The 16770-nt window shown below is 41.6% G+C and overlaps 1 protein-coding gene across 1 annotated transcript in view; it reads left to right on the forward strand.

The window, feature by feature from the left end:
* Window positions 1–93: 93 nt before the first annotated feature.
* The window catches only part of ZRANB1 (zinc finger RANBP2-type containing 1), a 52537-nt gene continuing 35860 nt past the window's right edge, over window positions 94–16770 (forward strand). Inside the window, exons 1-3 of the mRNA XM_064145290.1 lie at window positions 94–366; window positions 14998–15095; window positions 15742–16592. Coding sequence (XP_064001360.1) covers window positions 15779–16592 — 814 coding nt within the window. The 5' untranslated portion in view covers window positions 94–366; window positions 14998–15095; window positions 15742–15778. The remainder of the gene's footprint in view (window positions 367–14997; window positions 15096–15741; window positions 16593–16770) is intronic.

A 16770-nucleotide genomic window follows, 5' to 3' on the forward strand; every position in this document is an offset into this window, starting at 1 on the left:
CGCCCATTGGCGGAGAGGAGGGCTCGGGCTCGGCCAATGGGCGCCGCGCAGGGCGGCAGGCCGGGCTGACGTGCGGCCGCTGGCCGTATGGGGGTTTATTTTGCTTTGGGCCGCTCCAGCCGCCGCCATTAGAGAAGCCCGGGGAGCGGGGCCAGAGGCTCCCCCTCCTCCCCCGCCCCTCCCCCGCCGTGCCGAGTGGGAGCGCCCGTGCCCGCGGCTGCCCGCCGTCCTGGGAGAGACCATGTCGTGAGCGGGGAGAGGACGCCGCAGGCCAGCGGGCCGGGGGAGGGGGGGGCGGCGCGGGGCGCAGGCGGCTTCCAGCGGCGAGTGTGTGTTGCCTGAGGGACGGCTCCCGGCAGCGGCGAGGTAAAACCTCTTTCCTCAGTCTGGGTGGCGCTGGGTAAGGAGGGGGGAGCTGCCCGACGGCGGGGGCGAGCCGAGCCAGCCGGTGGCGGCTGCGTGGCCCGTGACCCGCCGGGCTTCGCCCGCCGGCGGGGCGGTGCAGGGCCGGGGGCGGTGCGGCTGAGGGGCGGTGTGAATAGTCGGCCTCGCCGGGGCCGGTTCGGGGTTACCGTCCCGTGCGGAAAGGGCCGGGGGGGGGTTTGCTCTGGCGGTAAACGCAGCTTCCTCGGCTGCCGCGGGATGCGGCGGTGTCCCCACCGTCCCGGCAGCGCCGTGCGTGTATCGCCGCGTTCGCAAAGCTGTGCTACAGCAGTGAGAGGATCGCTACAAAGGCAGGAAACTCTGATTTTTTTTCCTGTTGTGGCTGCTTCTGCAAATGCTGGGCTGCAGTACCTCGGTGTGCTGGGGTGAGATCATGCCTTTGCTGCCTCCCACTTCTTTCTTCCACCTCCCTTTCTTTTTTTTTTTTCTTTTTGATATGCCTGTTTTGGTCTTGTGTGCTGTGGTGGAATAACTGACGGGAGCTACCTGCTTGTAGCTGTGAAATTTGGATGGCAGAACTTCTGTCATACTGCCCGTAGTACAGTATCTCGCCTTGGCGATGTTTCTTCCTACGCTTTACTTATTTCTGATAAGTATTTAGAAAGCGAGATTGTTTTTGTGAACCGAAGTATAAAAACAAATGAGGGAAGTTTGGTTAAGGAGTGAGGCGAAGCTTGGTAACCCACGCTTCCAGTGTCTTTCTGGCTCCACCTTCGCCGTCCCTCACTGCGGCAGCTTCTAGCCAGAATAAGGTAAACTTCCCTGCGGAGGTCACGGATGTGCCTGCGAGTCCTTCCTTCGGAGTGACAACAGACATTCCTTCCAGCCTTCAGCCCACACCTTCAGCACTCTGTCCTCACAGTAGTCACCGCTCGGAGCAGCCGCTGGGAGAAATGACGGGATCTGGATCTCCTGCATGGCCGGCACAGCACGGCTGTTGAGAACTTTTCATTGCCATAGTGGCTTTCAGTGATTGCAATAATGACAACTTTTTCTAGAATTCTTGTGAGTTGGTGTTGCAAACAAGCGGCGTTTGACAGGCTTTGTGCTGTGCTTGAATGGTCTCTACTCACTAGCTACCTACTGTGTCCTAAGTGGCGGAACTGGCATGCAAATTTAACATGTTGATACATCCGTTGATGCAAAAATCGAGATGTGAAATGTTTTCTGTGGAGTAACTAACGCTGTGTTCGAGCTCATTCTGATGTGAGCAGAATGCACTAACAGTCGTTCAGGAAAAATATGTTGCACTTTCCTTCTTATAGAGTGTTTTGCCTTTGGTGACTGGAAGAGATACGTGTTTTTCCTCCCCTTTTTCTTCTGTTTCAGTGTTTTGGGTCTTTTTTCTTCTTTTTTTCAGTGGTTGCTCAGAGTGAGGGAAACAGAAACAGAAGGTATTCCGGAAAACTTATTTGCTTCCTTCCAAAGGCCAGGTTGAGTTGATGTCAGCATGTGGAGTCTAGCATGTTGTGTAGAAGATCACTTCAGATTTCAGTCTGTCACAGCATTAAAAGAGAATAATGCTTTTGGATGTGTTGCATTTTGTAGGGATTGAGAAAGTTCTAATAATGTCGAGTAATTCTCTTGAAGAAGAAAGAAATTGCCTTTTCTTACGCTGCTGAAGTAAGGACAGGCAGATGGGGATGACCGTCGAGGCCATAATCTGTTGTTGTAGAGTCATAGCCATTAGCATTTTCTCAGATGTGTAATTAAAAATGTTAATTGGAACGCTGGCTGGCATAAAAGCAGCAACGGTATTCATCACAGAAGCATGACGTAAAGTGGGGACTAGTTAAAATGCAGAATTGGTCAAGGGAACATTTTCAGCCCTGTGTATGGCCACTCTGACTGTACGTCATTCGATATGTAAATTCTTTGGGGACGGGAAATTCCATCCATCTTTGGTGTTCTTGGTAGGATGAGTCTGTAAATAAGTCTGAAGTGTAAGTAGAAAATGCTTTACTGATTGTCTGGGAGGTTATTTTTGATACAGTCAATCAAATAATCAAATGTACTCTCAGGCTCTTTAATGTGGGATTTGCTGGCTTCTTCATGTGGTATTAGGTTAGATGTCAACGTTTCTCTTTCTACCTTCTCAGTTTTGCACTAGTCTGAGATTGTGTAGAACTTTAGCTCAATGGACCTTCTCCTAAACACAGCAAAGCACTAAAACTGCTAATGCCATTTCTGTTAGTAATCTCATGCCCCTTCCTCCCTCCAAAATATTGAGACTGGGCTATTTTGAGCTATTGAAGATTTATGGCAACAAGTATTCCTCATTTTGACTGCAGGAGTTACGATCTACATTCTCTTGGTACTAAAATGGAGCTGAACTTTAGTTTGGCAGCTGAAAATGGCTGGCTTAGTTGTGACAGAGTCCTTAATTTTTTAATTCTTTTTTTTGGGTAGTACTACATCCGAAGAGGGAAATGAGGCAAAGTTAAAAAGAAGCTTTTTTTCAGCACAGCTGATGAGGAGCTTAACACTTCACTTGTCAAATGCTTGATAAAATCAGTTAAATAACAGATAATTATCTCTCCATGATGCAAATTGTATGGAGTTTATCGTACCTTAAAAAGAATATTTCTGTCTTCTGTTAAGATCTCAAACATCAGGAATTCAGACACCTTCCTGGAGCTTACTCTTGCATAGCATTTCTTGCCTAGCTGATGTTGGTTTAACTTGGATAGAATCCGACTGACTTTGTGTCTGGGTTCGTTTTTGTATCATCAATTGTTGAAGCACAGCTTCTCAGCCCTATGTAGTTGATTCTTTTGGAACTGTCTTGAGATACAAGATTAATAATAGGACTTGGCTTTTTGGTGACTTAACACACTTTCAAAGAGCAACTGTAGTACTTAAACATCAATTCTGAGAACATGCTAGGCCATAACAGTATGGATGATATTGTATTTTCTTCCTCTGTTCCATGAGCAGGTTTTCAGAAGCTCTGTAGACCAGCTGGAGTTGCATCTGCTTGGCATCTTCAGAGCACCTTTTTTCTTTTTTAATCTTTGTTGCTCTCCCATTTATGCAAAAAGTGATTTTTGGTGAAGACCAGAGAGGACAGGTGTGGAGAGAGTGGAGCAGGGAATAAGTAAAGTGGTATTTGAAGAAGGAACTGCCTTCAAGAAGGGGCCGATATGGAGACCTTGGCTCAAGAAAGCAGAGGGAATGGTAGATTGTAGTTTCTTTGATGTATTTTTTTTTTCTTAAGGGATATGAGAGAAGTTGGAAAGAGTGATGGTTGCTAGAATGTGCAAGAGTATCTTGCCTGTGAAGCAGCCAAGTTTGCAGACCTTTTGCATCTCCTGTTGTACAACAGATTAAGTTGGCATTTTTCCTTTTGGTTATTTGAATTTATCCTGATATAATCTGTTCCACCTGTTCTTCAAACAAGGATACTATTGCATAATTTTTCCCCCAGTATTTCTAATAAGATGGCTTTTTTTTATGACAATGACAGCTAGCTTTGCCTGTATTCACAGACATTTTAAATTAACCAGAGTTCCTACTTCTAAGGCAAATACTTCTAGGACAAGCACAGAATTTACATCTCTCTTTAAGGATGAGTTCAGAATTGAGCTGAAAATACTTGAAGTGCTGAGAGCTAAGTACAAAAGGAATACCAGGCATGCAGCCTGCTGTCCAGGGCATGGGGGAACTGGGAGGATGGACCTGTGTCTATTTTGGTAGGTGTAAATAGGACTTCTTTCTGAAACTGTCAGTTGTGAACAAGGAGGCTACAGTCTTTTTTACCCCTCTCCCCGAGTCTTCGCCTTCCTCCCACTGTGCTAGAAGCCAGTACTTGGTGAGGTTTAATTTGGGTTATGTTTGCCATTATTTTTGTAAAGAAATGTGAAAGTTTAAAAGTCCTCCGTGTAATACTTTGACTTCGATTTGATTTAGCACCCAGTCTTGAGTAGGCGTTTTCAATTAAATGGAAGAAGTCTGAGTGGGAAATGAGGCATTGACAAACTTTGTTATGTTGGTGTTCTGCAGTCTTGTGCTTATTTGGGACTTAACCTTCCTGAGCTTTTCCAGCTCTGTAGCTCCCAACACAAGAAATACATAAACTGGTAAGAGTGGGTCGAGAGGAGGCCACAGACATGGTCAGAGGACTGGAGTACCTCTCTTAAGAGGACAAGCTGAGAAGAGAGTTCAGGTTGTTCAGCCTGGGGAAGAAAAGGATACAGAGAGCCCTTGGAGCAGCCTTCCAGTATTTGAAGGGAGTTACAGGAGAGCTGGAGAGGGACAAAGACATGGAGTGATAGGATGAGAGGTAATGACTTCAAACTGGAAAAAGATTGATTTAAATGAGACATCAGGAGGAAGTTCTTCCCCTTGTGCATGGTAAGGCACAGGAACAGGTTGTCCAGAGAAGTGGTGGAGGCTCCAATCCCAGGAGTGTTCAGAATCCAGTTGGATGGGGCCTTCAGCAATACGATGTAGTTAGAGATGTTCCTGCCTATGGCAGGGGATTTGAACTAGATTATCTATGAAGTTCTTTTTAACTAAACCATTCAGTGATTTGTTGGTAGAGAAAGTTGTCAAAACCACGATATACATGATTCTGAATAAAAACCAAACCAACCAACAAGCTTGTTTTAAATTGATGAACTGTTAAGAATCAAGTAATATTTTGGTGGTTTTGAAGTTGCATGCACGTTGATAGGTCCATTCATTTGAAAATGCAGCTCTTGGTGCATTTTCTGTTAATTGTCTGGAATGAAAAACAACTGTTACAAATGTCATGAATGTGGATAATTCTAGAAAAAATAGGGAATGTGCTTTGTGAAGTTGATTGTCAGTTTATGAGACGGTCCTTTTCTTGTGGATGTAAAGACTGTAGGTGCACTGTGTCAGTGTTGACTTGTACTTCTTTCAGCCTAATGGGCTTGAAAGTGTTTCTGCTGTCTCCATTCATCTTCCTAGCATCTAAGCAGGGATTCAGTTGAGACAGCTGGCATATTTATTATCTGCTGCTGTCTGAATACTCCCCTGAAACAGCTTCAGCTCACTGGACTGAGTCTCAAGTCTTCTGCAGTTCCAAGAAGTGTTCAGTCTGTACTTTTTATTTTCATGCTCCTTTCTTTTTCTGTTCATGCTACCATAAGTCAGGAGTACTTCGTAGTTGTCTTAAATCAGACTTGTGACAATCAGACATCATTATGGACTGCCCTGTGGGTTTAGGCTTTGGCTACAAAGGCTTCCTCTTGCTCTAAGCTTGAGAAGCTAAATTTTTATCTTGCTGAAGGGTTGGGATGGTCTGCTGGACTATTTACATTTTTCTTGACCTTCACATTACTGTTTAGCTTGGCAGAGATAAAAATAATTGTCGCCTCATGATTTTTGAAAGGTTTATTTAAAGAAGGTCATGCAGTGTTGTCTGGAGCAGAAAGTTATTCCCCATGCCCCAAAAGCAGAAGGTTTTCTGGTTTAGAGCTGTTACTCTGAAACTTTCTAGCAGCTCAGATCACCTTGCAGGGATTAACTTGGAGTTGCTGTAATTTTCTTTGCTCATAAAACACATCCTAATCATAAGGTTAAAATCCCAGAAGTTATTTAGAAAGAAAAGAAGTGGTGTTATGCCTTCTGTAGAAAGAGTTTGAGTTTGTTTTCCCTGTGATACTTGATACCAGTTCTTTGCACTGTGTTAAGCAGTGACTTTTGTGTGTGCTGTGAGAATGACGTTTTACTTCTTTCTCTCCTTTTTTTTTTCATTTTCTTGATACTTTTCGTCCATCTCTCCTTAAGATACTGGTTAGATGGCAGTGAGTGTAGCTTACATGGCTAAACCTGAATTAAAACTAGTTTAAACTATAGCTTAGTTGCAAACGTGTATTCCAAATTGTATCTGAAAGTGGCTTGCCGTTATTAGGGGGAAGCTACACGATCTGTGATGCTGAGTGTTTTTCCTTGTTTCGTTTGAAAGCAGGTGTTTTTTCTCCACCAAATAGTGACTGTCTGCATGTAGCCATGATCTGATTTATTGTCAGCAAGCATTGAGGCAGTCCAGAGGATAATTGTTAGAGCTCAATGTTAAATGTGCAAGTCTTAATATAACGTTCCTTGGTTGTTGGACAGGTTTAAGTGTTTTTAAGTTTTGATGTCAGACTCTTCAGTGTGTATTTTATTCAGGGCATGACATCTGGTTTTCCTCATCTTGTGTGAGGATGGCTGAGATCTAAACAAAAATGAGTCTGGTGCTTTTGGACATATAGTCTAAACACAGATAAACTGTTTGTTTGTGTTTGACTTCACTTTTTATAAAGAAACCTTTTGTTCAACCTCCGTGCTTTGTCTTAATAAGAAAGTTTTAACAGTTCTTATGTGGTTTTTTAAGTCTGTGTTACTCTGCCCATCTTACCTTGAGTTAAAATTTTTATGACTGTTCATGATGATCAGATTCATTAAAAGCTTCTGGATGCATTTATGTGAATATTCTATCATAGCTCATTATTTTGAGTCACTCTGCATGTTTTTTTGATTAGTGTTGTGTGGGAGATACTGTGTATTATGTAACTTGATCTGCTTACTCTGATTTTCCTAAATGGTATTGGTTTCTAAGTAAGCAGTTGTATTTAGTCCATCCTAATGTGCAGTACCATCTCATCTAATGAGTTGTTAGCTTTTAATGAAGTTTAAAACAAAACAAAAAACTTGAGAAATGTATCTCTTTCCTGAAATAAGAACAAGGACTGAACTGCAAGCTGCAGCTATTTATAGGTTGTTTTTGCCAGCTAAGGTTTTCTTAGGTGTTGTTCACAAATTTGATGGAGCTGTATGTAGTTTGACCCATTTGAGATGAGTAACAAATAAAATAGAAACTTGCTTTGCAAGTTACATAGTAGGACTAGATGTAGTAGTTAAGGGCACAAAAATGCTTCAAAGGATAAACATAAATACAGGCAGCAGAAAGAGTGAAGGTTTAGTATTGTCAAATGCCTCATAAATACAGTGATGAGTTTTCAACTTTTGCAGAGGAGTCTGGTTAGGTCTACATCCTAACCTGAAGTTCATTGTCAATTTTTGTATTTCAGATGTCTTCTAAGATGTGTAATCTCCCAGATACTTGACTTCTAACTGCATTAAACATTTGCAGAATTAGGCATCCTCTTGCATTAAAACTGCACATAAATTCTCTTGCTTATGAGAAGTCGGGCTTTAAGGTTTAGTTGAAATTATAACAGTTGGGTTGGAAGTGTGCATAGAGTACTGAAAAGAAAGCTAAAGCAAAAATCAGTGTAATTTTTCTGAACACCATAAATAATAAAGCAGCCCTAAGATGCTTTGCAATGAGATACAAATCCATAAGTCAAAATGTAAGCAGTATTTATTAATATGTGTAAATGAAATCCACCAAAATTCACTCAGTGAAGTTTTCAGTAGGTAATATTTAGTTTCTCAGAGGTTGGGCATTAGAATAAGCTTCTTCACTGCAAGATTCTCAAACATGGGGACAGGCATTCAGAGGGTGTTTGAATCCCCATCCCTGGGATGTTTAAAAGACGGAGATGTGGTGCTGAGGGGCATGGTTTAGTACCAGCCTTGGTAGAATTAGAGGATGTTGGACCCAATGGGCTTTTCCAACCAAAACTCTTCTGTGATTCTAAGTGTATTTATTGCAGCTTGTTTCTTTGTGAAAGTTCAAGTCTTCTGGGTTTTAAGTAATCACTCACTTACCAGACTAGATGAAAAGTATGTAACCAAGGAGGGAGTTGTAATGCAGTTGCATGTAATGAAAGAAAATCTGTAGTACACAGTATTTGCTGACAATCTAGACTGTCAGAACTAAGAACAAATGTTAAAACTCCTTTAACATAAAAATGATAAATATTTACTCAGTTATAACTAAAATATTTTCAGGTTTTCTTTCCTCATGCACTATTACTGTTGCAGTTTGTGGATTGTGTTGTGATTTACCTAGCAGTGATTTGGTTTCTAATAGAACTGAGGCTTGTGCCAGTCTGAACTTGATGATGCCTTCCAGGATTTGAGGAGGCCCTACGGGACTTACAAAGACGTGTAAGGACAGGATGAGGGGTAATGGCTTCAAAATAAGATGGATTCATATTAGATATTAGGAGGAAACTGTTCCCCATAAGGGTGTGAGGCACCGAAACAGATTGCTCAGAGAGGTTGTGGAGGCTTTAGTCCTGAAAATGTTCAAGGCTGGATTGGTTTGAGCAACCTAGTCATAGGGGTCTCTGCCTGTGACAGGGTGGGTAGAACTATATAATCTTTAAGGTCCCTGCCAACCCAAATGATACTATGATTTTATGCTGCATTCTTCTTGTGGGAGTAAAGGAGCAGCTCTACAGCTCAGATTAGTAAAGGTGATCCTTGTGTGTTTTGATAGAAGGTTCATAATGGGATGAAGATGAGAAGGATAATGTAGTTTGAGAAAAGCCTCTGTCTTCCAACATAGTTCTTTGTATTTTCGTAAAGAGTTTCTGCCTTCTGTAGTGATAGCTGCAGTCTGAGGCCAGTTCCTCCTGTTTGTCCTGCAAATAGCCACCTGGTGTTCTTCAAAGATAAAAATTTGGTAAGCAAAACCTCTCACTCGATAAAGTAGCTCACAGAAAGTGATTTCAGTGCTCTCTTCATGAGGTGGCAGAGGATTTTCTCTTTTTTCCTGATGGTTGGGACAGTGTCCTTTAATTTTTGAAGAGCTATGCTAACAACCAAAGGAAATTATTCTTGTTCAATTCTGTGTTTCAGTGTATTCAGGCCAATACAGAAAGTGCTTTTATAGTTGTGACTTTGCCATAATCTTTCTGTTCTTTATTCTATTGCCTTTAGTACAAAGCTCCCAGGTTCAGCATTGATCTGATTTGGTGTCCTGTTGACTGGATTGACATTCTTAATTTAAGACAAAAAATCCCAGAAAACAAACAAATTAATTTGAGGAGATGATAATAGAGCTTAATTGTTCTCTTCAAACTATAGAGTATGGGTTCAAGTTTAGTGCTTGTAATATACTTCTCTGTAGAGGCTTATGCTGAATTCTTGAGAAAGCAGTCAGGCAAGATTAGCAAATAGTTGAAGGTGGAGCAAAGAAGTTTAAGTTAAGAAAAGAAAAAAATGTCAGTAAAATTTCACCTTGGCAAATGAGGCAAGGCAAATTTCCTGTGAAAAATCGATTTGTGATACTTAGTAAATTGATAAAATTCAAATAGGTTATTTAAAAATGTAAATTGTCCTTGTTGAAATGTATGGACAGTGTGATACTTGCCAAGGATCCTTGGACCCAGTTAGCAAAAGGGAACTCAAGTCCAGGTAAACAGAAATGTCCTTTGTGTTTGAAAACCACCTCAAGAATTTATTTTTTTTTAAGAGTTTACAAGTTTGAAAGAAACAAATTTGCCCTTTCATTCTAAGTTTGTGTACAGTTCTGTTATTTTCTAAACTTTCCTACAGTCTGTATTTAAAAACGGGCAAAATTATTGTTGTGGCACAGCTTATGTGAGCTTTAATAGGATCCCCTGATTAGAGACAACAGCAGAGTGTTTCTACAGATACTTGTTTGCAACAAGTGAAATCAAGCCATCATTTTGTTTCCTATGGTGAACAGCTGACTCAAATTAATTTTGAAATAAAAAAAAGTTTAGGCTAGAAAAAGTTCCTAAGATAGTTGAGTCCAACCATCAACCTCATGGTGTCCTGTCCCTCAGCACCAAATCTACATGTCTTTTCAATCCTTCCAGGGAAGGTGACTCCACCACTGCCCTGGCAGCCTACTTCAGGGCTTGACAGCCCTTCTGGGGAAGACAGTTTTTTTCTGATGTTCAACCCAAACCTCCCCCAGGGCAACTTGAGACTGTTCCCTGCTTTAATTGCTTGCTGCTTGGGAGAAGAGACCAATCCTCGCCTTGCTTCACCCTTCTTTCAGGGAGTTGTAGAGAGCCAGAGGGTCTCCCCTGAGCATCCAGGCTAAACGACTCCAATGTTGTCGCTGTTTCTCACAAGAGCTGTTCTCCAGACCCTTCACCAGCTTCACTGCCCTATTCTGGACATGCTCCAGCATCTCACTGTCCTTCTTGGAGTGAGGGGGCCCAAAACTGAACACAGTATTCAGTGTGTGGCCTCACCAGTGCTGAGTACATGGGGCCAAATCCCTGCGCTGGTCCTGCTGGGCACAGTGTTGCTGATAGAAGCAAGGATGCCCTTCCTGTGGAGCTTCAGAAAATATTCTGTGTTTTTACAGAAAAGAAGCACCTACAACTGTCTGAATTCAGATGAGTGCATGTTTTATCATAACCATTTAAGGTGATTATCCAGATATGATTTTTACAGGTTTTCCTACAAAATACGATATTTTTTTCTGTGCAATTTGAAGAGAGAACTTAAGGTGGTGGTGTACAAGGGGGGAACCCTTCTGAAAATGTGTCATACTATGTGGGGTTAATCATAGGCAATTTGTCTTAAAGCTGTTTGTCCACTGTCTAAATACAAACTGCACAGCAACTTTATCCAGCTGTTAGTGAGCTATTCCAGCTGTCAGCTCGAGTTCCTTTCTTGGTAAATGTACTTTTAAATGCAGTTTCATAATACATAAAGAATACAGTGGGTGAAAGTGCTGCTGTTTGATCTTGTACTTTGACTCTCAGTCTTGTTCCGCTCTGCTCCTTTTTGTGGTTTGATATGTGAAAGATGCTTTTTCAACACTTGTAAACTGTTAGTAGATTCTGTGTTTGGTTATAGAGGCTTCCCTTTCTCTAAGAACAAGGTGCTTCTGCCTATTCTGTTCTTCTGGGAAGTTACTTCAGTCTCTTACGATGGAAATAAAAGCATCCTGCCTTTCTATTTGGAGCAACCCTAAGAGGAGAGTGGATCTCCTGCCTTGGATGTGTTACTGAAGGCTGAAGTGAGAACTCAGCTCCCTTTTCCCTCTAAACACAGAAGCAGTTAGCTTTGTTCAAAAATCCCTGTACGTGAGCAAAACAAGTTTAGGTGGGAACGCTGATTTGATCAGTTTAATTATGTAAGGTTTCTGCCAGGTACAAAATCTGTAGTGTAGACTGGTCTAAATCAGCATCTGGCTTGCTGATGGGAAAGAGTTTGATTATTTAATGAAACGGAGCTTTATGGTGTTTGTGTGAGCCAAAAGAACAAAGTGAATAATTAAATCGAGGGGACTATAATATATCCTGTCATAAAAGTATTGAAGATTTCCTTGTTTCTTCCCACTTTCTATGTCTGATTTTGTGTTTTCCTATGCACCTAGAAGGAAGAATCACAGAATCATTTTAGTTAGGAAAGACCTTTAAGATCGAGTAATAAGTGATAGGATGAGAGCAAATGACTGGAAGTTGTGCCAGATGAGGTTTAGGTTGGATATTAGAAACAGGCTGCCCAGGGAAGTGGTGGAGTCAGCAACTCTGGAGACATTGAAAAATTGTGTAGATGTGACACTTTGGGACATAGTTTTGTGGTCATTGTGCTGTTAGATTGATGTTTAGATTTGATTTATCTTAGATGTCTTTTTCCAATTCCATGATTGTCTAACACTTCCAAGGCTAGTGCCAAACCATGTCCCTCAGCACCACATTTCTGCCTCTTTTTAAACGCCTCTCTGGGGAGCCTGTTTACATGTTTGAGAACTGTTTCAATGAAGAAGTTTCTTCTGAACTCCAGCCTTAACTTCTTCTGATGCAACCTGAAGCCATTCCTTTCCTCCTATCACTTAGTACAAGGGAGGAGAGACCAACCTCCACCTCACTCCAACCTCGTTTCAGGGAGCTGTAGAGAGGTGGAAGGGCTCCCCTCAACTTGCCTTTTTTTTCCAAGCCAACTGAGGGAACCCCAGTTCCCTCAGCTGCTACTCACAGGACCTGTTCTCCAGACCCTTCACCATCTTTGCTGTCTGTTCTGGACCTGCCCCATGCCCTCCGTGTCTATCTTGTTGTGAGGGATCCAAAACTGAACAGAGTACTCAAGGTGTGGCTGAATACAGGGGAAAATTCTGAGGAGTGTTCTTGTAAGTTGAAACAAAGCAAAATAAAAAAATTACAGTTCTTTTAGGTGGCCTTTTCTGACTGACTGTATGTAGTAAAAAGGTAACCTGATAACATTCTGATTTATCAGGTTTTAATATATTCTTCTTCTTAATGTACTCAGCTATTCTCTTAGTCTGTCCAGAGGGTACTCAGGGTTTTAGCTTCTTGCCTGTTCATGCTTTTTTGGCACTTAGGCATGCACCTGCACTCCAGTCACTGTCGTGCTATTTCTGTGAGAGGAGGTACTATATGATTCACCTCCACTGTGAAGAACTTAAAATAGCAAAATAGCTTGAAGATGGAATGACAAAGAAGTAACAGAAAAAAAAAAGCAACAAGCTTCAGGCTGCTTAGTGGCTGAGTGATGATCCAGTATTGCCAGTAGGTCAGAGGGTTCTGGTGTCTCTTGGGTGGGGTGCAGCTGAGGGTCAGATCAAAACCGAAATGCCAGAAAATCCCAGTACTGGAAAGCACTCATCTCGTCGTGCTGTAGTAGGTGTTGACAGAGCTATCAAAGAAGAGAAATTACATTGTTCCATTGAGCCTTTTAGTATTCTTTACTTCATAATAACCTGAGGCCTCATGTTTGGAGGTAGTGAGCTCCTGTCTTGTAGGCTTTCAAAGCTGTAGATCCTCAGCCTCTTTAAAGAGTTATGTCTGAAAGCATCTGGCTTTTAAAGGCTCGCCAAAAGTAATTGCAGCTAAACACCTCTTTTTAAAACAGTGTGTACTGATGTCTCAGTGCTTGTTTAGATTGCTTTTGCTGTCAGCTGCTTTCCAACTTGAGCAGCAGTCTCCTTTCCCACTCTTAGTATCAGTAAAGCAGATGATACCTTATTTCTTGCCCCATCTCAAATGTGGGTTGGGATTTGTTTGTGGAGTTGGAGGGTTTATAAACTGGGGCAGGTGAGACGGGATTTACAGTTACAGATCCCTCTTGGGGCTTTGTCACCCATTGTATGCAGATCTGGGTTTTGACTGAAAGTGTTAGAACTCAAAACAGGTGGGAATTATTCCCAAGTCTGTATTGGGGCAGCCACTTTGTGGTTGTCCATGGTAGCACAAATGAAACTGCTCGTGGTGGTGCTGTTGGCAGCAGTTAGCAGGTGGACGAACGCTGTGCTGCTTCCTTCTCTATTCTGAAAACCATGTTCAACTGCCTTCTGTTCCTTACCAGGAAATGTTAATGTCTCAGAAAACTCTCTAGAGCAAATAATCTGATTAAGAAATGTTAAAGTCATTAAAAGACTTACTTTAGGAGTGGAGGGGAAAATCCCGTGACCAAGTGGAATAGATAAATTCAGCACATAGTGTACTCGTATAGGAGGTGTTTTGGCAAAGCTCTAGTTTATGGAGTAGTAAAACTTTTTTTTTCCCTCCAAGTTTCTGAAAAATCTTCTTCATGAAATCACCTTTAGTAAAATCAAATTGATTTTTGTATTCATATGTGTGTATTTATACACACGCATTTTGTACTCGTTTTATTACTGAGATGAGGATCGTAGAATGATTTTGGTCTTTTTTTCCATTATGCATGGACATTTAGGAGGAATGGTGGAGGGGAAGCAGTAGGAAGTCTGATTGCCTTCTCAGCACATTCCTTAGACTGACACAGTTTTGGAACAGTATGGGTAGGAGTGAAGGGCTCTGCAGGCTGTTCAAACAAGTAACTTTAGAACTGAGGCTTCATGAGAAAGCATTCTGTGTTCTTGATTGCTCATCTGCTTTCATGCAGCATAAATATGGATTGCTGCTGAAAAGGATAGTCCTGTCCTCTCCTCTGCCCTGGGCATACGATAGCCCCTCATTCATGCAGCCACCTGATCTGGTGAATAGATCTGCTGGAAAAAACCTATGCTGCCTGCTGGAGCTCACAGAAGGAGCTAGCAGCAATAAGGGTGACAAGTTTAAGTGGATGTTTAGCTATTTCTTCATGTACTAAGCCATAAAACATTTCCTAACTGGAGACCAGGTATGAACTATGTTTTAGTTTTGTCTTTAGTTTTGAATTGAATCCTGTTGTGTAACTTCTGTTTTGAGTTGTTGTTTCCTAGACTCTGGGTGTATTAGTTACCTGAGAGAGTTGCAATATGATGAATAAGAATTGCCAGTCAATTGATAGGACAAATTAGTATTTTAAACAATTTTGCAGGCTTAAAAATAGCACATAATTGAGTCTTAGATGTTGGAGAAGTATTCTGTGGTAATAGAGGAAATACTGTATGGGTTTTTCTATTTGTCCTTTATTTACCTGCCTCACCCTTTCCCACTATTATGCCCGCTACACAAAGCTGTTTTCCCCTTCCCTATCCTAAGTTTCAGACTGTTTGTGGATGTTTTGGTGTAAATTTGATGTTCCTTGGATCTGGTTCTTCAGCAGATGGATCACTTGTGTGACAACTAACCAGTCTCTGTTAGTCTTGGCAGGTCATGGCTGAGTTTAAACAAGTTAATTTGGATCAGCATAGGTGTGGCATTTAATAATTAACTTTCTGGTTACTCAGGTCCAGTAGGAAACCTATAATGAGTCTTGTTTTCATCTTGTTTACAGGAATAGTTATCTGCTTAGTCTTATCCTTCATATTTGGCAGTCTGAGGAGAAGGTCTGAGCCAGCATGAGGACAGAATCCCCTCTTCATTAGAGAAAAAGTGAGTTGGAATTGGATTAAAATCTGTATTTGTAGAATGAAAATATTGGGTTAGCTTGTCAACACACACAGCTTGTGCTTCTTTCAAGAGGCATTTTAACTTTGTAACCCTGCTGTTATGAGTGATGTCCAATCAAGGCCTAGACTTGGCAAAGCACTTGTGTAGCGTTTTCCAATGTATGCATTTGATGTCAGCTCCTACACTTTACTTTTCCAGAAGAACTACTTACTCATTGTATAACTGCCTACCTGATAAAGTTCTTTCCTTCCAAATCCTGTGAGGTCTTGTAATAGACCTCACAGAAGCTAGATTTTGTGTTCCATTCTTTGTACTGTGTATTCATTCTGAGTCTTATTTTAATAATTTAATAGTTGTGGCTCTTCTCCAGTATTCTCAGGGCCTAATGTGTTTCTGTTTTGGAAGCCTCCTGAATTCTGCATCTAAAATGCAGTTAGCTCCAATCTTAGCCTTTTCACAGTGTTTTTATTCCCTTCAAATGTTGTATTAGTATCAAGAAAATATGATTTCCTGTTTGCCCAGTGTCATCTTCTATTTGCTGCAGTACACATGAGCTAAGTCTCACTTTCTTTTGAAGTAGAGCTGCTGTGCAACCCTTGTCCACTAATGATGTCTTCTGGTTCCTTAGCTTTCTGCCTGCCACAGTTCATTTCAAGAAGTGCACGATGACAGAGCGTGGGATGAAATGGGCTTGTGAGTATTGTACATATGAGAATTGGCCATCTGCAATCAAATGCACCATGTGTCGTGCTCAGAGACCTAGTGGAACAATTATCACAGAAGATCCATTTAAAAGTGGTTCAAGCGATATTGGTAGAGACTGGGATCCTACGAGCACTGAAGGAGGGAGCAGTCCTTTGATATGTCCCGATTCCAGTGCAAGACCAAGGGTTAAATCATCTTACAGTATGGAAAGTGCAAATAAATGGTCGTGCCATATGTGCACCTACTTGAACTGGCCCAGAGCAATAAGGTGTACGCAGTGCTTGTCTCAGAGGAGGACCAGGAGTCCCACAGAGTCTCCTCAGTCTTCGGGTTCTGGGTCAAGACCAGTCGCTTTTTCTATTGATCCGTGTGAGGAATATAATGACAGAAATAAACTAAACACAAGGGCTCAGCACTGGACTTGTTCTGTTTGTACATATGAAAACTGGGCAAAGGCTAGGAAATGTGTTGTATGCGATCATCCCAGACCTAACAATATAGAAGCAATAGAACTGGCAGACACGGAAGAAGCTTCTTCAATCATAAATGAGCAAGACAGAGCTCGATGGAGAGGAAGCTGTAGTAGTGGTAATAGCCAAAGAAGATCTCCACCAACAACCAAACGTGAATCTGATGTGAAAATGGACTTCCAAAGAATTGAATTGGCTGGAGCTGTTGGCAGCAAGGAAGAACTTGAAGTTGACTTCAAAAAGCTAAAGCAGATAAAAAATAGAATGAAAAAGACTGACTGGCTGTTTCTAAATGCTTGTGTTGGTAAGTCATTTCCTGCTACCTTTATACTGTTATGCCTGTGGTTGGGTATTTTGTGAGGCTGAAGAATGAACCCAAACTTAACATGTGTGTGTGTGTTTTTTTTAATGGCTTTTTTATTAATCTCTGCATTTTAATTCCAAAAAGTAATCTAAATGTAGAAGTTCCTGAAATAGCACTG

The sequence above is a fragment of the Pogoniulus pusillus genome, chromosome 6, assembly GCF_015220805.1.
Source record: "Pogoniulus pusillus isolate bPogPus1 chromosome 6, bPogPus1.pri, whole genome shotgun sequence".
In the NCBI taxonomy this organism is placed as follows: Eukaryota; Metazoa; Chordata; class Aves; order Piciformes; family Lybiidae; genus Pogoniulus; species Pogoniulus pusillus.